This window comes from Accipiter gentilis, chromosome 10 (assembly GCF_929443795.1).
Source record: "Accipiter gentilis chromosome 10, bAccGen1.1, whole genome shotgun sequence".
NCBI lineage: Eukaryota > Metazoa > Chordata > Aves > Accipitriformes > Accipitridae > Astur > Astur gentilis.
Genome location: NC_064889.1, coordinates 4,171,964 through 4,198,229, shown reverse-complemented (window position 1 = coordinate 4,198,229; position 26,266 = coordinate 4,171,964). Strand labels below are relative to the sequence as shown.

At 57.4% G+C, this 26,266-nt stretch overlaps 2 protein-coding genes and 1 long non-coding RNA gene across 6 annotated transcripts; 2 read left to right on the top strand and 1 right to left on the bottom strand.

Annotated features, from left to right (window-relative positions):
• The first annotated feature begins 264 nt into the window (after positions 1-264).
• SNUPN (snurportin 1) lies at positions 265-17,855 on the top strand. 4 transcript variants are annotated; one of them, XM_049811492.1, is made up of 9 exons: positions 265-424; positions 579-732; positions 1,566-1,670; positions 1,815-1,911; positions 2,506-2,603; positions 2,938-3,015; positions 4,921-5,001; positions 9,002-9,353; positions 17,749-17,855. In XM_049811492.1, the coding sequence occupies exons 1-8, from the start codon at positions 273-275 to the stop codon at positions 9,329-9,331; spliced, it is 1,095 nt and encodes a 364-aa protein (XP_049667449.1). In that variant the 5' UTR covers positions 265-272; the 3' UTR covers positions 9,332-9,353; positions 17,749-17,855. The 4 variants fall into 4 exon arrangements, with proteins under 4 accessions (XP_049667449.1, XP_049667450.1, XP_049667448.1 ...); XM_049811493.1 differs by lacking the exon at positions 17,749-17,855 and adding an exon at positions 10,867-10,974; XM_049811491.1 differs by lacking the exon at positions 17,749-17,855 and having other exon boundaries at positions 9,002-10,371.
• On the bottom strand, positions 2,902-10,417 carry LOC126043318 (uncharacterized). The gene is made up of 3 exons (XR_007507390.1): positions 10,334-10,417; positions 4,129-4,222; positions 2,902-2,988 (listed from the first exon to the last, which is right to left on the bottom strand). It is a non-coding gene; the product is annotated as an uncharacterized LOC126043318 (long non-coding RNA).
• On the top strand, positions 12,769-26,266 carry PTPN9 (protein tyrosine phosphatase non-receptor type 9). The gene is made up of 13 exons (XM_049811476.1): positions 12,769-13,167; positions 17,749-17,892; positions 18,405-18,494; positions 18,607-18,731; positions 19,504-19,609; positions 20,231-20,341; positions 21,097-21,425; positions 21,776-21,869; positions 21,981-22,050; positions 22,555-22,633; positions 22,893-23,043; positions 23,152-23,359; positions 23,665-26,266. Exons 1-13 carry the CDS (start codon positions 13,135-13,137, stop codon positions 23,889-23,891), a joined length of 1,767 nt encoding a protein of 588 aa, XP_049667433.1. The 5' UTR covers positions 12,769-13,134; the 3' UTR covers positions 23,892-26,266.

The following is a 26,266-nucleotide window of genomic DNA, read 5'->3' as shown; positions in this document are numbered from 1 at the left end:
GTATCCCCCCCGCCCCACCGTGGTGGTCCCGTTTTGTCCCTGCCCGCGCGTGTCCCCCACGGCCGTGGCCGGAGTGCCCGTGCTCCGCTTTTCCCGGTCGCTGCCGAGCTGAGGGGGAAACTGAGTCACGGAACGGGACGGCAGCGCCGCCGCCGCCGCACCGGGAGAGCGGCGGCGGAACCTCCGCGCCGCCAGGGGGCGCAGTGGGACGGATGCGGCTCCGCCGCTTCCGCCGTCGAGGCGGAAGTACGTCAGGGTGGGCGGGCGTTGCCATGGAGGAGCTGAGCGCGGCGCTGGCGGCCGGCGCCGTCCTGGCGGCTCCCAACAGCCCGGCCGGTCCTCACCCCCGGCTGGCCGCCTACAAGGCCCGCGGCGGGCCGGGGCAGGCCGAACGCCGCCGGCGCCTCCTCCGCCTCCAGAGAGAGTGAGTCCCGCTGGGGGCTGAGCGGCTGGGGGGCGGGCAGGGCCCGCCGGGCGGCCCGGGGTTGTGGAAAGGGCCCGGTTGTAAGGGAGCGGGGAGGGGGTGGCGGCCTTGCCTCCCGCGGAGGGGCAAGGCGGGCTGTTTTCTTGCCTTCCAGGAGGCGGCTGGACTACGTGAACCATGCCAGGAGGTTGGCAGAGGACGACTGGGCAGGGGTGGAGAGTGAGGGTGAGGAGAAGGAGGAAGATGCGGAGGAAGAGGAGATGGACGTGGATGCTGGCAAGAAGTTGCCCAAGCGCTACGCCAATCAGGTGAGCGGCTGCCCGCTTCCCCGCAACGGGGTGCGGGTGTGAAGGCAGAGCAGGGTGAGGGATGTGGGGTGGTGAGGCTGGGCTGGGCGCGGCGAGCGGCCGTGGCGGTGGCTGTGTGGGCCTGAGAACAGCGTGTCCCGCCTGGCTTGGTGCTCGGTGAGGAACCGTGCCTTGGGTCTGCCTGAGACATGTTGCGTTCAAATGGAGGACAGGCGGAGACGGCTTGGCTGCACACTTTGGGAGATTTCAGCTCAGGTAGCAGCACTCGTATCCCGTTGTGCAGCAGTCAGTTAAAGACATCCATCTCTCCCTGCGTCCGGGAGACCAGGAGGGAAGAGAAACCTCAGCTGATGGGTTTTATCAGCCTTGGCTGCCATATTGGTCCTAAAAGGCATGCAGCCTTGCACGTGACCACAGCCAGGCAGTCTCCGAAGAGGTCATCTTGTCTGGGCTCTTTACTCCTGATATTTAGTAATCTCTAAGCTTTGCCACGTATTTATAAATAAATGAAGTGCTGGAGTGGAGACCAAGGCACAGAGGTGCTCCAGCGAGGACTGTGAGCCCTGTGCTCTAGTCTGAAACTTAGGCAGTAGCTGGGAAGCAAGAGAAAGACTTGGCAGAGAGTCTGTTACGCAGGTTGGCGAGAGAGAAGGAGCGGGGCCCCTTTGGTGCTGTAATGCAGGGTGTCGAGCAATGCAAGTTGCTTCTGAAGCACCTAGTTTAGCCGTTGAAGCCAAGTTGAAACTTCTCGCTTTATCCTTGAGCCGTGAGTTTTCCATAACTTCAGGAGAGTTGTTACTAACTGATTATTTTTTTCCCGGATTTCTCCCTAGCTGATGCTGTCAGAATGGCTGGTTGACGTCCCCTTGGATCTGGAGCAGGAGTGGGTTGTAGTGGTGTGTCCCGTCGGGAAAAGGGCGCTCGTTGTGGCGTCCAGGGTAAGCAGCGGCAGTGGTGATGTCTCACCGTTTGGTAAAGGACCTGTACCTGTTGCCCAGCCAATGTAAGACTGGCCTGTGTGCCTTGCTTGACCTTTTTTTTTTTTTTTTTCTTTTCTTTTTTTCTCTCCCACTTCCTCACAGGGCACAACAGCAGCTTACACCAAGAGTGGCTTCTGTGTCAACAGGTTCCCATCACTGCTGCCGGGGGGGAACCGGCACAATTCAACGAGCGAGAAAGGTAATGGTCTGACGAGGCTTTTGGGATAGAGAGAGGGGAACCGCCTGCTTCTCCCTATGAGTGTGTGCACCTGCAGGCTTGGTGCCGCTCCTCCAGCTCCCCCGAGTCCCGGAGCTGTGCCCTTTTCTGGTGCTGGGGGCAGTTAGCTTCAGGCCTGTTCATACATCTCTGGGGATAAGTAGATGTGGACAATATCAGAAACCTTTATGCTAGGTAATAATGTCTTTTAATTAGCTGCCTGGTTAACTGACTCTCTTAAACCTCAACATCGTCTCTGTCTTCCGACAGAGAGCTGTGTGCGGTGTGGTCTTTCTTAACACCTCTTGCAGTTGCTTTCTTGCCCTGAGGAGGGGTTACTGTTTGCTAAATGCCATTTTCTGAAGCATGCCTTTGCTTGCTCTGCCTCTGGCTGGTACCTTTGTAGCCTTGTTGGACTCCTCAAGCTAAAGGATTTTTGTGGTTGCAGCTTCTATTAGCAGAAGGGGATCTCTCTGCGCTTTGCAGCCTTACATCAGGGCATTTGATCGGGCATTTGCCTGTTGGGTTAGGCAGCTTCTGAAGCATGTCTGGACCACCCTGTGTTTGTTTGCGCAGTGTACTGCATCTTGGACTGCATCTACAATGAGGCAAAGCAGACGTACTATATCCTCGATGTGATGTGCTGGAGAGGACACCCTGTTTATGACTGCCAGGTACTGAACCTCCCCCCTCTGCCCTGCCCTCCCTTTTGTTCCCTGTTTGTGAGCTGCTTTGCAGCCAGCACTGGACATAGCCCACTCGCTATGCAGCAGGATGGATGTTTTGTCTAAGCACCAGCATCTTCACCGCTTATGGGCTGCTGGCTACTGGAATAATTGGGTACATCTTTTGGGGGTATCAGGGGAAGAGTTGGGGGTGCTGTCTGGCTCTGCAGGTGAAGCTGAGTTTGTAAATCTCCTGGGCAAGTGCAGAGGAATGGAGACGCTCAGCAGGTGCTGATCAGCGATGTGTGGTGGATAGTCATTAAGTCTCTGCCTCCTTTCACAGACCGACTTCAGATTCTTCTGGCTCTCCTCAAAGATCCAAGAGGAGGAAGGGCTGGGAGAGAAAAGCAGGATTAATCCAGTAAGTTCTTTTCAATTGAGAGGAGGAGGAGGAGGAGGATGGGGGGTAAGCTCTCCTGTTCAGCAGGCTTCAGCACTTTCTTTCACAAGCGGAAGCTTCCCCCCCACCCCCCGCCCCCTCAGATCAGGCTTCAAAGTGTACTTCTGATGAAATGGGATGCCATGTTCAGGATGTAAATAGAACCACTGAATATTGTAAATGAGTGTGGTTGGTTTTTTTTCCCCAGCCAAAGTGCTGAGGGAGATCAGACTGCAGGGTATCAGCTAACTTCCATGCTGTTTTTAGCTTTCCCTTGAAACAGAATGGAAAATGAGTGTGGTTTCTACAGGGCCAGCACTGGTCGGCAGCCTGACTACAATGGGATTTATTCTTGCGTAGTCTTGTGGGCTCACAAGGCAAAGGGAAAGGCTCATAAAGCTTTAGCCTTCCCCCCTGCTTAAACTAATGATTGAAGTTGTCGGGATGGATGCCAGATTGCCACCCAGAGCCCTTGCTGAGCAAGGATAAAAAGTCTTCCTTTGAAGACTTATGCATGGAGGTCAGACCTAGAATCCACAGCAGCTTGGAAGGTGATTTTGGGGGACAGACATAAGAGACTTAGCAGCCTGGCTGATGGAGCACAGTTTGCAAAGCGGGACCTGATCGTTGTGTAGCCCCAGTGTATGCTCGGACACAGCTACACAAAGCAGATCCTGTGCGTTGAGCAGATGGGTAACGAACGGGGATGACTGCTCCTGTGCCAGCAGTGAAGATATCTGTATTTGGAGAACATCCTGTTCTGAGTCTAACAGGAATATCCAGAAGACGACAGCTACCTAATGAAGGGGGGGTCGTTTCAGCTTTCATTTCCTGGGTGGAAAGATTTGCTTGGCTGAGCCAGCAGCCTGGAGCAGACGTCTGTCTGCTTTGCATCCTGCCCAGAGGTCATAATTTTCTATTTTGGTTAAAAGAGCATCTCAGGGTCAGCTCTGCTGAAAAGTCCTTCCTGCAGTCTTAGATGCCTGGAAAAAAAGGTATCGGGAGCGTCTGGGAGCTGTGCGCCGAGTCTCTGCCATCTGCATCTCTCATTAAATGCCAGAATGGGGGTTGTTTGGAACTGGAGTGATAAAATACCTGAAATAGATCATTCTGGGCACTCTAGATTCCACGCTGTCTAGGCATCATGGTGGCAATCCACGGGTCTTCTTTTAAAGGTCATATTCTGTTTCTGGAATGAGATTTGTAAAGTTGCAGCGATGTATGTGCTTTATCCAGCATTGCTGAAGAGACAGCAGGGATTATCTCTTAACGACCGTTCCCACCCCATCCTCTCTGGTGGCTAGGGTGATTTTTTTGGTAGGTTTTCATGCAAGTACTCCCAGTTGTTCTAGTGGGATATGATGGGTGCCGATGGACAGCTTGGTCCTGTTGTTTTGTCTCTAGATCTGGGGTTTGCTTACAAATTGCTGTTTGGAATCGCACGAGAGGTCTGTCTGTCCCAATAACCCGTAGTAATCGCAAAGACCAGTTGCTATGGAAAGAGTAAGAAATGGGAGATACCTATCATGTTCCCTCTGACTTCATCAGCCAGTGGTTGTACCTGGGTCATGGAGTTAATGGGCAGCAGGGGACCTGCCTTTCAATTTCAGGAGCTGGTCTAATCCTCTTTGGAGCTTGTTTGTGCTTTTGGGCCCCCCGATACCCTTTGGCAGGAAGGCCAGCAGTTTAACGATGTGGTCCCTGCTTGAGATTTCCTCTCTGGTTACTTTATCTGACACCTGTCCCTCACCGTTTGCCTCTCATGCTGGATCTTGCACTGGGGGAAATCCTTCCTTCTTAGCTGCCTCCACACCAGTGCTCGATTCAGTGACTTGTTCGGCTTTAGGCCACACAGTTGTCTCCTCTAACCCTCTCTTACTCTTTCAGTTCAAATTTGTGGGCCTGCAGAACTTCCCCTGCTCCTCGGACAGCCTGTGTAAGGTGCTGGCTATGGACTTCCCCTTCGAGGTGAGAACACACAGGCGGGGGCCTGGACCTCAGCCTTAGAGACAGCCCCGCTGTGCATCTGCCAGTGCTTGGAGAGAAGTGCATCCCCTTCGCTTGGGAACTGTGCTCTCCCGAGACCTGCAGGAAGCTTGCTGAGCTGCGCTGCGTTGGGGATGGATGCCTTTTATGCACATGGCTGCTCTGTTACCCTGTCACCAGGTACAGGCTGCACCCAAACAAACTAACTAGCAAGAGTTCAGCCGTAGCATTCTCTGTGTTTGGGCTGCCTTTACTGCCGTTGACTGTTGTCTGAAAGAGCCCTTGGGGAAAAGAGGGTTGATGCAGACACCCAGAGTGCCTCCAGAAGCAGCGTAGCTTACATTCATGAGGCAGCGTGATGGACAGCTGGCCTTTTTAGGGCCAAAGCTGGTACTGCCTGCTGCCCTGGGTGGGCTCGTGTGGGGATGGCGTGAGGATCTCTGCGGTGTGCTCCCTTATGCGGTGGTGTTTCTCAAGAGGTCTGTGGGGTGGGCAGAGTGGTGTCTTTCTCTGGCCTCTGTCACAGGCTCTGTGTTTCCATAGTCTAGCTACTTCCATCTCTCTGCGTGCAAAGCACCCAGCTATCTTGTGTCTTGTGCGGAGGAAAGAGAAGGGTGGTGGTAAGCTCCTGATGGTTTCTGAGGGGTTCGGGTATTAGTGGTGGGCACCTGAGACATACTGGAGCTGGGGGCAGGTGGCTCTAACAGAAATGGCTGGGAAGGGTTCAGATGAGTCTGTCCTCCTGCTATACCGCTATGGATCTTCTGGAGGGGATTACGCAAACTCGGCTTTTTGCTTTGGTACAGAACCAGCAGCTTCCTGCCTTTGGCTCTTGTTGCTCTTGGCTCTCTCTGAGGTGGCCATTCCCCCAACAAGAGCGGCTGAACAGGACGCCTGCATTTGCTTCATTAGCTTTAGAAGTAGGTTGTGCTGTTCAGGCCTCTCTGCTGTGGGAGAAGGGCAGGACAGGCAAATCAATGTGCCACCCAGTTCAGCTCTATGTGGTTGTGAGCAGCGAGGCGGAGGCCCTCGTGAAAACAGGCTGCTTTTGACTGCCCTGGCTGACTTGGCACTGAAGCAGAAGAGGATGGAGGAGGTGATGGCATTCTGGGATGGTGTCAGTGACAAACATCTGGGAGCCAGAAGCTCCTCCAGTGGCTGCAGCAGTTCCTGTGGAGTGCCCAGTCTCAACCCTAGATGGGGAACAGCCTCTACAGGGGTTGCTTGTCCTGCTAAGCCAAAAGCCACGGTGTTTTGGATGTGTCTCTTGTGCTCTCCTGGCCCGAGTTAGTGATTAACGTAAGTGCAGGTTTAAATTTAAGGGACGCTAATTTGGCTGTGGGGGTTGACTTTGCCTTCTGCTTGTCAAAGCCAGGACAGTCATGCGAGAGAGTTGGAAAGTCCCGGTTCCTTGCTGGTCTTGCCAGACCCCGCTCCCAACACAGATCGGGGAGTGCTGAGAAGGCATCCCAGGTTTCCTACAGCTGACTTGCTCAATTACAAATGCTCTGAGTGCCTCTGTAGAAACAGTCCTTCCTGTCTTTACTGAAAAAGCTTCTTTCCTTCCTGAGGCATCTGCTCCCACGAGAAAAGGCTGAGGAGTATTGCCCCACTGCGGTCGGAGCAGAAAACTTTCGGCCTGCGAAGGAGACTGTTGCGAAACGCTGGGGGAGGGAGATGGAGTTGATCAGACTCTGCCTTGTAATCCAGCTGCGATTTTTTTCCCCCCAGGTTCTCTGGCCGATACGTCAGGGTGCGACCCCAACAAGTGAAACGTGGTGTAATTTGGCTCAAAGCAGCCAGTAACCCCACAGAAACCGTGGTGCCGCTTCCAGGAATGAAGGGAACCATGGGTCCCTTTGTGATGTGCCACAAGAGGGAGCCCAAGAAATCCCTGTAAATAGCTTCCACCAACGGCACAAAACGAAATAAACTTTGCAGAAGGCAAAATACAGCCTTGCTATAGGTAGTGCAGTATAACAGAGGTGGTCTTATGCCTGGGCCCAGCATCTTGTGATCCTTACAAAGATCTCATGCGTGTGGTGGCAACAAAAGTGGTCAGTGCTTTCAGATCTGGGTCTTCAGAGTTAATCTATAACCTTAGACTTAGGACCTGATCTACTATATTCTGTGGAAATTTTTTTCCGCTTAATTCAGTGGACTTTGGATCAGTTGACTGGCACTGAATTTGAAGTGTTTTTTGGAGTGGCTCATCAGAGCGACTGTCCTACTCGCAGATCTGGGTGAAATAATGTTCAGGTTCCCTCGAAGGCAGGGGGAACCAAAGTCTCTGAGAAACCCCGGTGTGAAGGAATGGGAGTGCTGTTAAGCACCTAAAATCTGAAAAGCACAGTCTGAAATGTGAAATCCCGTCAGGCCAGTTTCTCATCAGGTTCGTTCGTCTAGGGACAGTGTCAGCCCTTGTTCTGATGTGGCTGGTGTCAGTGTGGTGACTCAGGGTAGGGACCGAGCCAACAAATTAAATAAACTGGAAGGAATATGGGAGTAACTTAAGAGAAATCAGGGGAGGAAAGAACTTGACCTAACTCTCCATCAGGCTGAACATCTTTGAAATCTCTAGCTTGGAGAAGATCTTTGGAGCGGTCTGGAAGGAGAAGCCTGTCCAGGCTCTGATCTTTACCAAAACATTCCTGTGGGTGCCAGAGAATCCCCGTTGCTCATCAAGTGCCACACACCCGCAGGGATGGTCTGGGTGTGCAGGCGTGGTGCCACAGTGCCGCAGAATCTGGCTATTCCCAAGTCTTCCCGGGAGGCAGGGGGAGGGAAAAGCTTTGTACTTTAGATATCCAGAGGGTTACACAAGCTCATCATGACGTGTACTGTTCTGGTTTTATATTTTCCTAGCCCAGGAATCCCCCTTTTTCTGGGATTATTTTGCAAGATCTTAACAGCAACCGAAAATTATGGACAGAGTAGTGCAAGAAGCTCTACCCGCTCTGCTGGAGGTTAGGACCTGTGGTACAGAGATGGTCATAGGCTGCTCTTTGCTCAGCCTGGCTCACAGTCCAGCACCATAGCCGACATCACCTGAATCTACTTGGTTCACCGACACCTTAGCTCACTGCTGATATATGTGCCACTCTGCTGTATGTATTCTGGGGGCTGTAGGCTCGGGGAGGGGCCTGGGAGCAATTCAGCCCAAGGTGGGCTCTTTTTCTCATCTCTTCTGCCCACTCAGCTACTCTCACTCGTAGCCAAATGGCCTTTTAAGAGCTTGCGAGGCTGACCTAAGGGGAGCACCACCTCCAGCGTTAGTCAGCCCAACAGCAGGCTCTAACCTTGCGGAGTGCACTCCTGGGAAGCGCAGGAAGATGGGGGGTGAAAATCCCTGAGCGTGGTGGGGAAGCAGGGAAAACGTCAGCCAGCTGCAGTATTGCAGAGCGTGGAAATAGTAGCACAAGAGTTAGGGCCTAAACCTTCAAAGTCCTGAGTGCCCTTAACTGTCATTGATTGCTGGAGAAGTTCTCTCTTGGGAAACATGAAGAATTTATTTTGCATAAGCCAGCTGAAAGAGCTTTAGCAGCGTTACGAATCAGGGCTCCTTGGCGTCATGCGCTCTGACTAATTACTCTCCAAATCTATTATTTAAAATAACCTTAATCCAGTAAAATGGCCTTTCTGTGTGCTGCCTTATTCAGAAACCTGATGGCTTTTCTGCAGAATGGGATCATAGCAACCAGAGGAAAAGTACTGGTCAGTGCCGACATCAGGCTGAAATTGTTTGCCTTTGATGATTTAAACCCAGCCGGCAGTCGCTGGGCTTGCACCGATCTTTCAGGGCAGGAGCTCTGCAGGTTTCTTCTTTCCCTTCCGCTATTTATTGCACTGCTTGAGGAAAAATGATCCAGCTGGTAGTTTTGGCCTGTAAATGGAGAGCGGTGCTGTCGTCTGGCACTCGGTCATCCACCTGCAAAAGCCTCCAGCTCTGGCCTTTCATTCACTCTCTTTTTCCTTTTTACAGGTCGACGGACTTCTCTTCTATCACAAGCAAACCCACTACACCCCCGGCAGCACCCCGCTGGTGGGCTGGCTCCGGCCTTACATGGTACCCGAAATCCTCGGGCTTGCCGTGCCCGCTACCGTGCTCACTGCCAAACCAGACTATGCTGGGCGTCAGCTCCAGCAGATCATTGAGAGCAAGAAGATTAAAAAGCTGGCAGCAGAAAAGGGTCACCCGAGCAGTGCAGCGGCTGCGAGGAATGGACATTACGAGCTGGAACACTTGTCTACCCCTCAGCCAGCAAACTCTCTGGAGGGCCAGGATGAAGCAGTGAGCCAGATGGAGAATTAGGCTGCTGGGACAGACTGGTTGGGTAAGGAGAAAGCAAAAGGTTCCCCGCTTCTTACTGTCACTCACCCTCCCTGAGAGAGGGGCAAAGGTAATGATAGGATGGTTTTGTTTAAAGGGCACGAAAGTGGAGTATCTTGCTCTAAGTGCTGCTGGATTTTTTTGTTGTTGTTTGGTTTTTTGTTTGGGGGGGTGGGTTTTTTTGGTTTTGTTTTGTTGTTTGGTTTTTTTTGCCAGGGCTTCTGTGAGGCCTTAACAGGATTGTCTGGTTCTTTGCTAAGGCAGTTGTGCGTTGGGAAGTGAACGTTCAGCTCCTGACCCTGCTTCTGTTAAAGTCTCTGGCAAAGCTTCAGCATAGGAAAGTGCTCAGACCTCCAAGGTGCAGCTGCTGCTCGCGACCCCAGCCCCCATGGCAGCCCCACCTCCCTGGCCCCGGCAATCGGGGCATTTCAGCCTTTGATCCAGCTGTTTCCCAAGGCCTTCTCAATGAAAGTTTTGTGGTCAGTTCACTTCTAGTAACAAAAAGTTTGCAGCAGGCTGCTGTAAATCCAAAGGCAGGGCTTTCCACACCCACATGTTACTGAGAAAAACTAAATTTCCTTGCATCGCAGCAGGCCCTGCCTCCGAGCACAGCTTTGTGCGGCGCAAGCGTGGCAGAAGCCTGTACTCGAGGCTTTTCTCAGTAGGGGGAGGAAGGAATGGTTTCGCTCTGAAAAACGCTAGCATTGATTGTGCCAAATAAAAGGTTTCTCAGACAAATTCTTGAGCGTCTTCCTGCTACCTAAGGGTGGATGCGTGCTGTGCCTCCCAAATAGGGATTGAGAAATCTGTTACAGTGCTAACTGGAGCGGAGGAAATGCTTGTGTGGGTCTGATTCTCCTCCACGCACTGAGGTGCTTCAGACCCTCCCCGCCGCTGCCCCTCTTATCCCAGCCCAAGCCCACTTTGCAAGGACTGGCTGCTGCCTTTCCCTGGTTTTAGGGAGGATGAAAGGATTGTACTCACCGTCCCCAGGCTGTTTTCCAGAAGGGAGATTAAAAGGCCAGAGAGGGACCGCTCTCCCCACAGAGGGGGGAGATGAAATATCAGGCTAAACACGGCGCTGGGGAGTCTCCTCCCAGCCGTCTATGAAAATGCCCCTGGAGGAGGGCCCGTATCCAGGAGGAGATACCGAGAGCAGGGACGGCTGCCTGCAGATAGCAGGGGCGCTTGTATCCTGCCCTCGCACCCCCTGTTTTTCCCAGAAAAGCACTTTTTTCTGTGCCAAGTGCGTGGGCTGCGTGCGACCGTCTGGCTGCGCGGCCGCTATTGATTATACCAGCGGGCAGCAGGAACTGTCCGAACTGCGGCCAGAGCTGGCTGTGGGAGGGGGCTGGCCTTGGCTCCCCCTCCCCAGGAGGGGAGAAAACAGCACCCCGATGCAGCTGAGCGTGCTGCAGTCCTTTTCAAATGGCTGTTTATTTTGTTATTTTTATTGTTAGTATTTGGGTGGTGGGTTTGGGGTGGCTTTTTGGGGGGTTTTTTTGGGTTTTTTTTAGCATGTGAAGCAACTGGCCTGAGGGAAGAGAAAAAACACCTGGACTGCCTTGTCCTCCCCATCCCTCGAAGGCTCCGGGCTGCTCCGGCTGCGGGTTCCCTCTATGCTTTGGCCTCACCGGTTGGCAGAGGATTGCAAAGAGAGCCTGAGTCGGGAGACCGCATCCAGCCTCCTATATCAGCGTAGTTTTCCTTCCGTCAGGCAATTAAACCCGGAGGTGGGCATCTGGATGTAAGATTTGTGCATCCCTTAGGGCAGAGAAAGCTGCAGCTCGGGTTACCGCCTCCCTGCTGCCTTACAGCAACCTTTCAAGGTCCTCCAGCCAAGGGAAGGGAGTGGGCAGGAGAGAAAATACAGCTGAAGACGTGCTGCCTTCAGCTGCTTGCTCTGATCGATGGAGGAGAGCAAGAGGGAAGCAACTGTAGCTTTCCGCCGGCTCCAGATGATGCCGCATAGTTTCCCTTTTAAAAGCACGAGCTGGGCTGGAGAAATAAATATTTGCGTTACAATTCCTGTTGGAAACGAAAGGCTGTGTTTGGAGAGAGGGTGTTAAACGGAAGTCACCGGGGCCAACGCAGTTTGTTGCTGTGACTATTTTATTTGCTGGGTGCGATCCCGCTCCCAGCTGTTCCCTGCCCTGCTCCCAGCTGGAACGGGCGGCAGCTTCGGCAGCGACCGAGGAGGGGTCACCCCCCAGGGGCTTAAATTTAGTCTAGGGCAGGAGAACTGAGCGGGCAGCTCAACGTGTAGATGTGGCCTGGGGTTCTGGAGGACGGATGGATAGCTCTCGAGACCGCCTCCAGCCCCCTGCCTCTGCCCTTTCTTCCATTTTCTCCGAGTTAGGTGCAAAGGCTCTGGCTGCGGGCACATTGCCAACGCAGTCCTCCTCAGCTGAACAAAATGTCCCCCGGTCCCGGGGCTTGGCTTTTCGGTGGGGCTGTTGCTGTGCACCACAGGGCCCTGCTCCCCGCCGGGATCCCTGCTTCTTCCCGGTGGCCCCTCCGGAGGAGCATCGGGGCTCTCCATCCAGGCCCTGACACCTGTGCCCAGCCGGGGAATGCAATTTAGGGATCACAGAGGAGGGAGACCAAAGAAACAGCTGGAAACCCCAGGTGCCTCTTTGCGCAGCGGGAAGACGCACGCCTGTCTCTCCTGCCCGTGGGGAAAGGCTGCGAGGCAGAGGCTGAAGTACCGGCAAGGGAGGATGCCGCTGCCGGGAAAGGCCGGCGGGAGAGGCGAGGCTGCACTCGGGAGCCGATCCCTGGGGCAAGCTGACTGCTCCCGTCCTGGGGTCGCTGCTCACGCAGTTTGGAGGTACAGTGCCCATCCAGGACGTGGGGGGGGAGGGAGGGGGGGGGGGGGGAAGACTGATTTTGGGCCCCGGGGAGCTTTGCTTGGCGGTGGGCTCGCACAGATACATAGCACGGCCTCGGCGTTTCCTCGAAGGTCCCTCGTAAGCCTGGGGGCGAAGGTGTCCCAGGCTGCAAGGCAGAGCCCGGGGGCTCTTCAGGCGCTCTCCTCCAGCCCCGCTCCTTCCTCGCCTCCCGGCTTACCCTCCTCTCCCTCGCAGGCAGCGCCGGTGGATGTCGGGGGCAGGGCTGCCTGCCACCATTTCGACAGCGCTATCCCCCGCCCCGGCCTGGAACCGAAGCCTGGGAATGCCGGGGACCGCGACGCCCTCCCGGCAGAGCCGAGCCGGCCCGGAGCGGAGAGAAACGGAGTTCCGCCGGCTCCTCCATCTCCATCCCGGCCGGGGAGGGCTTCCTGTCCCCCGCCTCCCGCCCCGTCCCTGGCCGCCTGCCCGCCTCCCTCCCCGCCGCCCGGCGGGGCCGGGCCGGGCCGAGCCGAGGGGAGGGGGCTGCGGCCGCTTCCTGCCGCCGCCCCCGCCGGGGCAGAGCGGAGCGGAGCGGAGCGGGGCGGGGAGCTCAGCCCGGCCCGGCCCAGCCCAGCCGAACGGCGCTTCCCCGGGGCGAGCGAAACTTCCCGGGGGAGGGGGGGGGGGGGCTGCGAGATAGAGAGATTTTTTTATTTTTTTTTATTTATTTATTTATTTGAAAATTTTCGGCACTTTCGGCGGGGATCCCGGGGCGGAGCCGTCTTCGCCGAGCCTGCGGCGGCCGGGAGGGGCCGGTTGTCCGCAGTGCCGCCGGCCCCCGGGGATGGGCTCCGCTGGGGCCCCCGCCGCTTAGCCCGGCTCGGCTCGGCCCGGCCCGGCCCGGCCCGGCCCGGCCCGCTCCGGTCCGGCGCAGCGGAGACCGCGCCGCGCAGCATGGCCGCGGAGCTCAGCGCCGAGGAGGAGCAGGTAGGATCCCGCCGGGCTCCCCTTCCCTGCGGCCGGGCTCCGCCGCTTCCCCGGCCCGGGCCGGACCCCATTTCTTGGCTCCCCCGGGGTTGCAGGGCTGGGTTTTTTTCCCAGCGCGGTGGTTCTCCCCAAGGAAAGCCCTATCTGCAACCGCCCCCCCCCCACCCCACCCACCCCCGCATCTCCCCATCTCCGCACAGCGCGCACCCCAAAGGCCTTTGGGAGGCCTGTGCCTTGAGTGCCAGGGCGAGCTGGGGTGCTGCAGCGTGGCGTTGGCGTCACGCACCCCCAAACGGGTCTCTGTGTGTCCCCGGGTACCGGTGGCCTGTCCTTGTGGGCCTCCCACCCCACCCCACCCACCCCCCCCCAAACCGTGGGCAAGCTGGCGTGGGGATGCGTGTGCACGCGCTTCCCACGCCCCAGGCCTCCCGTGACGTCCCGGCTTCCTCCGCCGGTCTTGCGTCACCGCGGGAGGATGTTGCTGGGCTCGGGGAACGGGGCCGATAAGCCAGCCGGGGCGCGTTGGATGGCGAGAGCGATCTTTGGCTCTCCCGTCCTTCGTCCTCGTCCTTGGGGATGCCCACCCGGTTCTGCATCCGCACCCTGAGCCGCCTCCGCCGAGCTTCCCGCCGGACAGGGATGCTGGGCACGCTGCCGGAGGCTGCCTCGAAGCCGGGCTCCCCTCTGTCCCGCGGCGATGCTCGGGCTGGCCGAGGGCGCTGCATCGCGTCGGCCGACTTGCTGGCCTCGGGGGCTGCAAGGAGAAGGCGAAAGGGACCAGATGGTCGGTTTTCTGTTTGGTTGGTTAGTTTTCATTTCCGCAACATCCTTCCTTTATACAGAGAGGATTAGGAGGGGTGGTACGCAGACCTCCCGTTCTCCAAACCCCCGTGTCCCCGCAGGGAGTGCTCGCCCGGAGGTGGAAGAGTCCGTCCCGCAGCCCACGCTGATGCTCGGGAAATGCAGCTCTCTCGGGCTTTCTCCTCCACCACACCTCCCTCTCATCTCCCGGGAGCGGTACTGCCGTCTCCAGGGTAATAAAATCTCAAGGAGCGGGGGGCATTCGTGCCCCGTGTCCTCACAGGTGCCCGTGATATGCGTTTCCCCTGTGTCATGGAAGGGGCAAAGCTTCTGGCAAATGGGGTTTTAGAAGACCCTGCTCGGGCAGGGAGGCTTCCCAGGAGAGGGATCCGGGACATTCGGCTTGTGCGGGAATATCGGGTGGAGAAGGTGAAGGGATATTTGTAATAATGGCTCCAGGTTTGGATCGTCGGACTAGGGTGGGGAAAGGCTGCCCTTGGTGCTGCCCTCAATGGCTTGGAAGTCAAAATAGTGGCGGTTTCTCTGTTTTCACGGGTAAGTGCTGGTTGGGGCTGGGACATCCCCTTCCCGCCACCCCTTCGTCCTCCTCGGGACCGTCAGGATTTCCTCCGCTCTTTCTGCTCTCCCCCGTTACTGACAGCAAGCCAGGGGGGAATTCACCCCTCTCCTGTCCCTGTCAGCCTTGGGACATCTCCTGCTCCGTAGGATCTCCGCAGTTCCCTCCCCAGCCTATCCCAGAGGGACCAGAGGAGCTAAACCGCTTTTCCTTGGGGGTTTTCAGCCCAGCTGCGATTTTCACAGGACTTATTTCCCACCCCGGGCTGAAGAAGGAGGGTGGGTTTGCTGCCTGCGCAGCCCAGGGGAGGAGGGCTTGAAGAGCCCCCGTGTTCCTGCGGTGGTGGCTTTGTCACCACCCTACCCTGGCGCAGCGAAGCAGGGACTTTGATGACGCCAGCGCTCCAAAGACCGGCATTGTTCAAAACACCCGGCTGCAGACAATTTTGCTCACAGCGCTGCCGTCGCTTGCAGAAACGGGGCTGCTTGCTGCAGCTCTGGGTCATGGGCTTCGTTTGCAGCACGAGGAGCGATCCCTGCTGTGCTCGGCTCAACACCTGTGTAAATCCGTGTAGGATCGGGGCCAGAAACGATGATGAGATCCGGTGGAGCGTGTAAGGGGGCAGAGCTACGGCTGGTATTGATGCTCAGCTCGGTAACTCCTGGCTCGCCTGCTGTTGAGTGTCGGCACTGGTAAGTTTGGGATTTCGTTTTGCTCCTGGAGAAAGCAGGGGAAAGCTAGAATTCACGGCTGAGCCACCCTGCAAAGCCAGCGCTTGTTCTCGTGGGTCTTCCCCCTTGCAAAAAAACCCGGCGTCCCTCGTGATGGATGCTGGAAGTGGGATTGCATGACGCGTGAAGGGTTAGATGTTGAGGGAGGAGACCTGAACCGCGTGTTGCATCCTCTCCCCGCTGCCACCGTGCCCCTCGAGGCATCCCTCCCATCATCTCGGGGCATCTTTCACCATCTCAAGCTGCGGCGTCGGCTCTGGTCTCCGTTCGAGGGCAGTGGAAGCGTGCCTGGTGCTCGTCCCCATCCCCATGCCATCCTGCACGTGCTGGGGAAGGAGCACCTCTGCTGTTATTTTGGGTTTGCATCTCCAGCCCAGCCCTAACTTTTGGGCAGCTGGGGGTCCCAGGGGACTCCCTGGCAAAGCGGGGGTACAGCCGGTGAGGTTCCCCATCTTAGCCTACGGATAGGATACATTTCTATATACGTACGTGTGGATGTGGGTGTTGTGTTAAGGCTGAAGATGGTTTCTGTATTGCCCCGTTTATTTTCCCATCCCTCTTCAATAGAGGAGAAATCATTAGAAATTTGGGCCATGAAAGAGTTGCTTTTGTTTTGGCAAAGCGGGGCCTGTTGGAGATGAAGCCGTGGGGATAAAGGCGTCTCGTAAGTACGGCTCCCAGGGAAAGCTGCCGCCAGCTGCTGGCTGGGAGGTGGGAATGCGAGGCAGGAGGGTGTATAACACCCTGTCTCCTTTGCTCCCTGCTTTTCCCGCTCCCCTCCAGTCCCTTGCCCCCAACAGTTGCAGAGATGGGGGGACCGATCCGGCTGCCAAGCCACAGCCCGTTGACCGTGGCACGCTGCCGTGCCGGCAGGGCTTGCAATGCTTAAAGGGGATTTTTGTGAGGGCTCGGAGCTGGGCTATTGAAATCCGCTTTCAGATTCCTCCCAGTGCCGTTGGCAGCAGATCCAGCCCAATTCCACGAGTTCCCTCCTGGCTGGTGCTTGCCCAGCCGCTCTGCGGGACTCCAATACCGAGTTAGGGAGCTTCTGGTTGTGATGTGCTGGGGGTCTGGGCTGGCCCTTAGTGGCTTCCAGCAGCCGCGCGAGTTGATACCCCTTCCAAGAATTCTTGCCGCAATGCCAGGCGGGCTGCGGAGAGACCCCTTGGACAAGCCAGACTACTTCAGCTCATCCCATGAGAGGGGCTCACTGCCCCCGTCGAGCTTCACATTGCCGATAAACCCCAGCCCTTCGCTTCCTCCCGTCGGAAGTCATTAACGCCGACGAGCTTTTCTGGCTGAATAGCTCCCAGTAACTCTGTGCCGCTGCCTGACATCCAACACCGCCGCCTGCCTGCGCTCCCTGCTCCGGGAGCCAGCCTTCGGTGCTCACTGTCCCTCCTCCTCCTCCTTGCGCTGTCATCGCCATCCTCCGCTCTTGCGAGGATGGAAACTCCTCCGTTTTGGGGTGTGCCTGGGTGGGAGCGCAGCGTTTTGGGGACTCCCTCCATCCTGCCCACGTCCTTTGAGCTGTATGTGGTGGAAGGCTAGGCTGTGCTGCCCTGTCTCCTTCAGGGCTTCTCTAAGGGACAGGGGGTCAATATGCAGAAGAAAGCAAAGCTGCTTCCATTAGCACGGGCGTTAAGAAACCCCAAGCCCACCTTGCAAACACAGGTAGTAAAAATAATACATTTTGGGGTTGTTTTGCTCACCTTCAGGGCTTTAAGCGTGCTGGGAGGTTGCAGGTTGGGTTTTGCGACTGCTCAGTCAGCGCTAGGGTTGGAAAAGTTTCTTTCTTGGTTTATCACGGTTTTGGGTGCGTGCGGTGCTGGTGCTTTGGGAGGAGGGGCTGCTCGTGCGGGATGCCCTGGTGTGTTTCGGGACCATGGGTTGTGGGGAGCAGTGGGAACATCCTGGGACCCTCCTGGACTGAACCCTTCTCATCTGGTCTTCTGCGGCCATGTGAAACTGGCCTTACTGGGTGAGCTGGTCCGTGTCCTGTAGCACGTCAAAGCGTCAGTCCTTGGTGCCAGTACTTGTGTTCACACGGCTGGGTTCGCTGCTCCACGACGGAGCTGCAGCCCTGGGTGGCCGCTGCCGGCTGATGGATTCCTGCTGTGCCGGGGCCGTTCTGTCTGAAGGGGAGTTTGCACCTGTAAAATCCTCCTTTTGCTTCCCCCTTTCCCTTCCAAAAGTCTCCCCCCAGCCCTAAGGCCGTTTTTCCAATGCCAGCACTCCTACCACTTGCTCCCTTCCCCACACTGGTGTTCCCTCCATCTCCATCCCCACTGCTTTTACCCCCTTTCCCTGTCCCTGCCGTAGAGGTCCCTGCTTCGCCCCGAGGAGCTGCTGGGTTTGCCGAGCCATGCTCGGCCCCTGCCCACGCACTGAGGACCGTGACCAGGGATGCTCCTCGGGAGTTTCTTCTTCTTCCCACCCCATCTCACTGCGTACCCCTCGTCTCTCCCACAGGCAACCAAGCAGTTTCTGGAGGAGATCAACAAGTGGACGGGCCAGTACAATGTGTCCCCGCTCTCCTGGAATGTGGCCGTCAAGTTCCTCATGGCCCGCAAGTTCGACGTCCTGCGGGCCATCGAGCTCTTTCACTCCTACCGGGTAAGAGAGCGGGGTCTGGTCCCCACCCCCAGCTGTGGGCTTCCTGCTCTGCAAGAGATCTCTGGGCCCAGGGACGACCCTCCCCCTGCTTTTTTTCTTTTTCCCACTCCCTTAGGAGTTTTATCCGGCTGGAAAATCCTTTTTCAGCCAAGGCGAGTCACCATGGAGATCTCGCTGACTCCAGTCCCCTCCCCTCCACTGAGAGCAGCGTGCATGCTCGCAGGGTGCCCTCCCTGCTGGTGTGCGATGCCTGCAGAGCATCTCCCCCTATATAAAGGATATATGTGCATATATATACACCTTTCCCATCCTGGTTTTGTAAAGCTGCTCCTCCCCATTTTGGGGTTGTGGTGCTGCAGCCAGTTGCAATCCTCTGCTGGAAAATGGGGCCATGGAGCAGAGGTTTCCCCTCTGGGGCTTCCCTTGGAGGGCTGAGTCCCTCACAGGGACACGATGGTGGGTGGAGGGCTGGGGTGCCCGTGCTGGCCGTCACGCCGGCTCCCTGCCTGCAGGAAACGCGGCTGAAGGAGGGCATCGTGAAGCTGAAGCCGCACGAGGAGCCGCTGCGCTCGGAGCTGCTCAGTGGCAAGTTCACCATTCTGGTAGGTGGGGGTATCCCCCCCCCAAGTTACCCCAACCGGGCAGCTCATCCTGGCTCCGCTCCATGCGGGCATCCTCGGGTGCCACGGGAGCCTGACCCTGTTTCCTTGCCAGAGCGTGCGGGACCCCTCGGGAGCCTCCATCGCCCTCTTCACGGCCAAGCTGCACCACCCCAGCAAGAGCGTGCAGCACGTCGTGCTCCAGGCGCTCTTCTACCTGCTGGACCGAGCGGTGGAGAGGTGAGCTGGGGTACTGTGTCTTACGGCGGCAGGTCCCCGGGGAGCCCCTTCCCTCCCAGGGGTGGAGGGAGATGCTGCTGTTTGCTGAGGTTTTGATGAAATCCCTCTGAAAGGCTTCGTGGGGAAAAGATGTGCTGCCTCGCCAGTGAATGTGAATTCCTGAAGGTGAAATTGTGGCTGAGTGTCTGCGTGCCTCCAGGTGTCCTATCTAGTTAGGGGAGAGAAGGGGTCACAGCTCCCTGTGGCTTGAAATTCCCTGTCTTCCCTTGGTTTGAATTCAAGCCAGTCATCCCAATGGAGGTGTTCAGCAGGGGAATGAAATTCCCTGAGCCCTGAACCAGGCTCTTCACAGCCTTTCCCTGCCCACGTTCAGGTTTCAGTTTAGCAGACTGATTCCTGCAGGCTTCGGCCAGGGAGGAGGCAGCCCAGCCGCCAGCGAGATGTAATGTGAGTCCTGCCACAAATATAAAGCCGGGATGTCCCATTTATCCTGCTGGGCTCTTTCTGGTTTTCAACTTGCCCATCATGGGCGATGCAGCTGCGACACGCTTCAGACATGAGCTGGGCTTAAATAAGGGTTGTAGAAAGAGGTGGTGAAGCAGCTGGGAAATGCAGAAGCGCGCTTTGGGTCCGTGAGTCCTTCTGGAAGCACAGAAGGGCATTTTTGGGGGTCAGTGAGCTGAAGATGAGGTTAGCGTGGGGGAGATCTGGTCATGCAGGAACCGAGCAGTTGGATATTGCGGGGTTGATGTTGCTCCTTCCCCTCTCTCAGCTTCGAAACCCAGAGGAACGGACTGGTGTTCATCTATGACATGGCAGGCTCGCAGTACACCAACTTCGAGCTGGACCTCAGCAAGAAGATCCTCAACCTGCTGAAGGTAACGGCCAGGGGTGACCCGGAGTCTGGGGATGGCCACTTGCTCACTGAGTATGTTGAAGTCTGTGGTTTTGGCGTAAATTTTCACACCAGACCAATGCTGACCACATCTCGGCTGAGGAGCACTGGCTCCAGCCCCAGAGGACCTCAGGAAGGCATTGGGAGCCTGCCAGGCTGGACCCGCGGGTGGGAAGGGATCAGCTGTCCCCGTGCCGGATTCCTCTCGCAGCTGCTGGCAGCGCTTTTGGGAAAACAGATGCAAATTATTTTTTAATCGTGCTTGGCATTTCGTGCCTCCTCCCTTCTCCGGAAAAAAGAAATAACAGTAAATATTGGCCGGGGTGTGTTGTCCGCACAAATCCTGGCTCTCAGGCTTCACCTCTCCCATGGAGCCAAACCCTCTGCCTACTCAGTTCCAAGGAAATCATTTGTTTCCGTATCAGAGCATAAAAATAAGCAGCGCCGCCGGCTGTGTGCGAGGCATGCTTTGGGTGCGGCATTGCCATCTCGGGGTGCTTTTGCCGGTTGTCACCTCTGCTGGGAGGTGTCACTCCCCCGGCAGAGCGTGGAGAGGGGCCGGTTCCTCCCCGGCGGCGTGGATCTGACTCCCTCCTGCCCGCAGGGTGCCTTCCCGGCTCGGCTCAAGAAGGTTTTCATCGTGGGAGCACCCATGTGGTTTCGTGTGCCCTACTCCATCATCAGCCTGCTGCTGAAGGAGAAGCTGCGGGAGCGGGTGAGTGAGTGCGGGGGGCCCCCCTCCACGGCACGGCACCCTCGGTGGGGAGGGCAGAGGCTGTTTTCCCCTTGGGACAGGATGGTGTAGGCACCTTGTGCCCCTCAGCCCTGTCCCCTGGAAGCTGCTGAGCCCAAATCCGTGGGAAACTGAGGCTTTCTCAGCCTGTTTTGTAGGGGTCGTCAACCTGTTTTGGTATTTTCGGCAAATATCTTGAACCCCTTTTGAAATCGCCTTCGATTTCTTCCTCTGTGGTGAGGCTGCCAGCAGCAGCAAGTGGAGGCAGTGGTAAATGATTAAAGGGAAGGGACACCTCTTCTGAGCACGCAGGAGAAAAGGGAAGCTTAAAAACCTGGGCTCAGGCCCTATTTGGCAAAGCCAAAAATACCTAAACTGGTATCCTCAGCGTCAGCGGTGCTGCTGGCAGAGCCCGTTTCCAGCCCGAAGTCTCCCTGGGCTGGACTTTGCCCCTCTGCTTTTGGTAGGAGCTCGGAGCCACTTGCAAATTTGGAGCTGGGTGTCAGGGTGGATTCCCACCCTGGGTACGTGGCGGGGCCAGCCTCTGCCCCACTGCTGGTGTTCTCTTGGGTGCCCTCCTGGTGCCGGGGAGGAAGGGGGAAGACCCCCACGCTGTTGGGGGAAATCCCCGGGCTCCATCGGGATTGTGCCAGACAGTTGGCATCCCTGTCCCTGTCCCCGGTGAACCCTCTCCATCCTTCTTGGAGTCACCCCTGCCCCTCCTCTTCCTCCTGCAGGTGCAGATGGTGAAGATGTCAGAGCTGAAGGAGCACCTGCCCCGGGAATGCCTCCCCGAGTACCTCGGGGGGTCCCTCAAACTGGATCCTCTAAGCTGGAACTGCCGGTTCCTGCCCCAGCAGAACGGGCACCCCGACCCCCTGGACGAGCTCATCCTGGTGCCGCTGGTGGCCCCCAAAGATAACGGTTCCGTCCACGTCCCTGGGCCCAAGTCCGTCACCCTGCAGGAGCTGCTGGATCACGTCAGCCACAAGCAGAAGCGGGGCATCTACGAAGAGTACGAAGATATTCGGCGGAGGAGCCCAGCTGGCACCTTCGTCTGCTCTTTGTGAGTCGGGGAGAAGGAGCCGAGTGTGGGCGAGCGTGGGGGTCCCTCTCTTGCACCAAAAAAGCCGGGTCCCCCCTGCCCTGCTTCTGCTGCTTGGTGGCCACCCAGCCGCCTCTTTGGGGTACAGTGTTTTGGGTTAGCCATGGAGACCCCCAGCTCCTTCGCAGCCCCCGGGGTTAGAAGAGAGCCGGGCAGGGGACAGCGGGGACAGGCCCTGGCCGGGACTCCGCTTCCCGAAGCTTTGGCCAGGTGATGGCAGCAGAGCCCAGGCTATGGGCGCCGGAGGCTTGCGCAGAGGGAGGGATGCTGCCTTTTCCTTCCTGGAAGACATCCCTGCTTCCCTCTACCAGGGCACCCTACAACCAGGAGAAGAACCGGTACGGGGATGTGCCCTGCTTGGACCAAACCCGCGTCAAGCTGGCGAAGCCGTACAGCCGCCCGGAGGTGAGCCAGCCTGGGATGGAAACCCAGGGGTCCCACGTGAAGCTGATGCGGCTGTCCCGGCCACGGGGCTCTGGAGGGGCTCATGCTGTGTGTATTTTTCTCCCCACCTAGCTGACCGACTACATCAACGCGAGCTTCATGGATGGCTACAAGCAGAGGAACGCTTACATCGGGACTCAGGGTATGGCCTGAGCCACCAAGGGGTTCTTTTGCTCCTGATGCATGCGTGGGCTTCACCTCCCTGCCCAGCATCGGCCACCGACCATGGTGGGGGACATCCCGTGAGCGGTTTCTCCTGGGAGAGAGCGAGTGGGTCCATCCTCCTTCAGCCACCTCCCACAAAACAGGTCCTGGGCTGAGCAGACCCCTGCTAGCAGCAGCGATGGCAGCCCCCTCCTCCTGCCCCTAACGTGGCCCCTGGTTTTGCCCCATCTGCCCAGGGATGAAGCAGCAGGGAGCAGAGAGAGAGGGGATTGGTGCTGAGCCACAGGGATTTGGTGCTGGGGCAGGGGGGACAATCGGTGGCAGCTCCAGGCAGGGCTGGTGGATCCACGCCAGGGTTGGTCCCCGCGGGAAGGGGCTGTGGTCCCCCAGGGAGGGCGAGGGGGGCTGGCGGAGGCTGCTGGGCGAAGGGGCTTGCTCAAATCCATCAGGTTTTGGGCTGATGTGCGGGCTGTCCCTGCAGGGCCTCTGGAAAACACCTATGGTGACTTCTGGCGCATGGTGTGGGAACAAAACGTCCTGGTGATTGTGATGACAACCCGGTGAGTGCTCATGGTGGGGGCACAGCCCTGGTGTTTTTTGCAAAATAAGCATTTTTGCTGTTGGAGGAGCAGCGCTGTGCTCTCTGCAGTGACCTGGCAGCCGTGCTCCCAGCCGGAGCCCTGCAGGGTGGGGACATCACATCAGGGATGGACTGTTTGGTCCCTGTGGGATCGTCAAGGGACCAAGGCCGGGTGGCATGGGACATGTCCCTAGCAGGGCGAGGAGGACATCGCCAGCTTGTCCTTCTCCTGTTCTCAGGCTGGAGGAGGGAGGCAGGAGAAAGTGCGGCCAGTACTGGCCCCTGGAGAAGGATTTCCAGGTGTGCTTCGGGGCCCTGACCATCACCAACCTGGGCGTGGAGAACCTCAACCATTACAAGAAAACCATCCTGGAGATCCACAGCTCAGAGGTGCGTGGCCGCAGCCACCTGCCAGGGGATGGCACGGGGGTGCTGGAGGTCCTCTCTGGCCAGAGGCAGAGAAAGAGAGAGGGTCTAACCCCCCCTGTTTTCTCCCAGACCAGGGAGCGGCGGCTGGTGTCTCACTTCCAGTACCTGAGCTGGCCAGACTACGGTGTCCCCTCCTCTGCGGCCACCCTCATCGACTTTTTGGGGGCCGTGAAGCAGCAGCAGAGGGTGGCAGTCAGCGCCCTGGGACCTCGCTTCAAGGGTCACCCTGGGGGACCCCCGATCGTGGTGCACTGCAGCGCTGGCATCGGCAGGACAGGTAACGGGGTAACCCCGCTGCTGGGCTGGAGGTCTTGGGGGGGGGCCATGTCCAACGTCCCCGGGACGTTTCCATCCTGGGGACCCACGGCGCGTTTGCAAGCCAGTTGACCCAGGACGCATGTCCCCAGGACCTCCTGCAGCCATCAGACCTGGGAGAAGTCTCTGCCCCGCTTCTCCCGACGCCTGTGGTTGCGTGCGGGAGGTTGGTGGGGGGGCTGAGGACCACCACTGCCCCGCTTCCGTTCTCACAAGGGGCAGCGATGGCTATTTGGTGGCTGACGCCGTCCCCATTGTTGTCCCCAGGTACCTTCTGCGCTCTGGACATCTGCCTGTCCCAGCTGCAGGACGTGGGCACGCTGAACATCTACCAGACGGTGCTGCGCATGCGGACCCAGCGCGCCTTCAGCATCCAGACCCCCGAGCAGTATTATTTCTGTTACACCGCCATCCTCGAGCACGCCCAGCGCGAGGGCCTGCTGCTCGCCAACCACAACCGGGCCGGCCAGGAGAAGAGTTCGCCGGGACACTGAGACCCGCTGCCTCCCCACAGACAACACCCCCACACACCTCTTCCCATCCTCCCGGGGTTGCCAGAGCCGCCTCTGTGCCCGTCAGGACTCGGCAGAGCTGTCGGGATGGTGGTGCCAGAACGCGGCGGCAGGCAGGCAGGCAGGCAGCTGCCCCTCCTCGACTATTAGCACTGCTATCGAACTGTGCCTTATTCAAACCAAATGGTGGCTGCCGCTCACCGGGGGGTGGAGGACGGCATGGGAAGAGGCTCTCGCTCCTCTCCGTGGTATTTCTGTTGGGGGGGTTTGGTTGTTTGGGGAGGTGGTTTTTCTTCTCTTTGAGTTGTTTTTGTTGGGTTTTGTTGGGTTTGTTGTTTTTTTTGTTGGGACCATCTAAAAATGTTATCTAGAGAGGGGCTTTGCAAAGCTCTAGGAAATGTATTTCCAGTCCTGCCCCTGCCCTGGGGCTTAGGAAGAGGCACCTACGTCAGTCTTACCTGCCACTAAGTCTATGTGTCTGTATGTATGTGTGTATATAATATATCCTCGCTGTGCCCAACCCTGGCTATTATATAGAGACATATATACAAGAACCCATTTTAGCAGCTCCTGTGGGTCCCCACTGTCCTGCCGTCTCACCGCTGTGATCCCTGGAGCGGTGAGTTTGGTCCTGGCTCTGTCTTGTCTTTCCCCCCTGCTCCTTTTTTTCCCTTTCCTGCCCCCTGCTGCTCCTCACAGGCAGCCTTGGGACCCGGTACCCACTCCCATGCCCATCCCATGGGAGGCATGGGGATGCTCAGCGGCATCGCCCCTGCTTTGCTTGTCTCATCTTCCCCATCCTCGTCTCCTGCTGGGAGAGGGCAGCTCTTCTCCCGGGAGGGGGATCTGGAGGATTTTGGCCACGGCAGGCGGGTTGGCCGGGGGGGGTGAGGAGCTCACAGTTGTTCCCTGCCCCTTGGGGCGCAGCCGCGGGAGTCACTAGGTACGAGGTGATGGGGACGCACGGGGACCGACCGGCTCTCCGGGTTGCCCGGCTTTCCCAAGCCGGCAGCGGGAACCCGCGGGCCCAGCCCTGTGGTGAGTCACGGGCTGGAAAAACGCTGAGCAAAAAAAAAAAAAAAAAAAAAGCCAAAACCCTCGAGAGGCGGCAAGCCAACCTGTGGGGCAGCAGTGCCTGCCGGGGATGGCTGCTCTGGCCCCCTGCCCCTCCGTGCCACCCGGGGAGCTGGGACTGGCAGCGCCTGGGCCTCAGTAACTTTATACTGTAATAAGCTCTTTGAATGTGTATATTCTTATTTTTTTATAATCTTGGGGGGGGGTTGGGGGTTTTTTGGTTGGTTTTTTTTGTTTTGGTTTGTTTTTTTTGTATTTAACATTAACTTGATCCAAGCCAGAGCCAGAAGTATTTGTAAATGTTCCTATTTTGCTCTTGTTCAGAGAAACATTTTTGTTGTTACTTTTTGGGTTTTGTTTTGGTTTTATTTGTATCGACATACAAATATACCGCCAGTGATCGGTCCTCTTGGGTCTTGTGGTGGAGTTGGTCAGGGGCAGGAGAGAGGGAGTTGAAGGCTTTGCGCACCCTGCGTTCCCCAAAAGCAAGCTGGCCCCATCCCTGGGGACACATGGACCTGCTGCAGCCCCCCAGCACTTTGGGGGGCTCAGGGCTGCATTTAGGGCCGTGCTGGGGAGCACGGGGTAGCACTTGCACGGGGCTGGAGGGCTGAGGGCAGCAGCCCTAAGAGCTGGCCAGCCTGCTCCTGTCCTGGGTGAGGCCCCGTGAGAGATAACCAGGCTGCAGGCAGCTTTCCTGGGCAGGCAGGATAATGGCAGGAGGGAAGGCAGAAAGATGGGCTGGGCTGTACGCAGCCTCGTTAGCTGCGGAGGGGGACGCAAGCCGCCCCGCTCCGAACTCCTGCCTCTTTTCCTAGGGCCTCGCCGAGCCCCAGAGCATCAGTCTTCTGTCCTGCTTCAAGCAGCTGGCTCTTCGGAGCCTCTTCTTCTTTGCATAGTCCCTTTCTCCAGCTGTTACCTTCCTCCTATCTGTTTTTATTAATTATTTAGAAAGTGCCCAGGGTGTGTTTGCCACCCTGACGAACAGCCTGGGAAACCAAACTTCTGCCTGCAAGGAGCCTCTGGGTCCCGGCTTGGAGATCGAGCCCCGCTCCGCTGGGGAGGCCAAGCAAGTGGGGCCGGCCGCGGGATCTGCCTGCTGCTGCCTGCACCTCACAAGGCATGGCGGTTTTGGGGTGGCTGGGAGGGTTTGCCTCTAATGCAAATGCTGTCAACAGCAAAAGGATGGGTGGCTGCTAATTTGAACAAGATGCACTTGATCTCATTGCTGCTACATGTAATGCTCAAGGGATGGAAGCGGAGATTAAAAGGAATGGAGTTGT

What these genes read in the sequence shown, in the direction of transcription:
- SNUPN (XM_049811492.1), top strand. Translation starts at nt 273, where the DNA reads ATGGAGGAGCTGAGCGCGGCGCTGGCGGCCGGCGCCGTCCTGGCGGCT. An exon ending in CGCTCGTTGTGGCGTCCAGG is followed by an intron (nt 1,671 to 1,814) that starts GTAAGCAGCGGC and finishes ACTTCCTCACAG; the next exon opens with GGCACAACAGCAGCTTACAC. An exon ending in CAATTCAACGAGCGAGAAAG is followed by an intron (nt 1,912 to 2,505) that starts GTAATGGTCTGA and finishes TTGTTTGCGCAG; the next exon opens with TGTACTGCATCTTGGACTGC.
- PTPN9 (XM_049811476.1), top strand. Translation starts at nt 13,135, where the DNA reads ATGGCCGCGGAGCTCAGCGCCGAGGAGGAGCAG. An exon ending in GTGATTGTGATGACAACCCG is followed by an intron (nt 22,634 to 22,892) that starts GTGAGTGCTCAT and finishes TCCTGTTCTCAG; the next exon opens with GCTGGAGGAGGGAGGCAGGA. An exon ending in CGCTGGCATCGGCAGGACAG is followed by an intron (nt 23,360 to 23,664) that starts GTAACGGGGTAA and finishes TGTTGTCCCCAG; the next exon opens with GTACCTTCTGCGCTCTGGAC.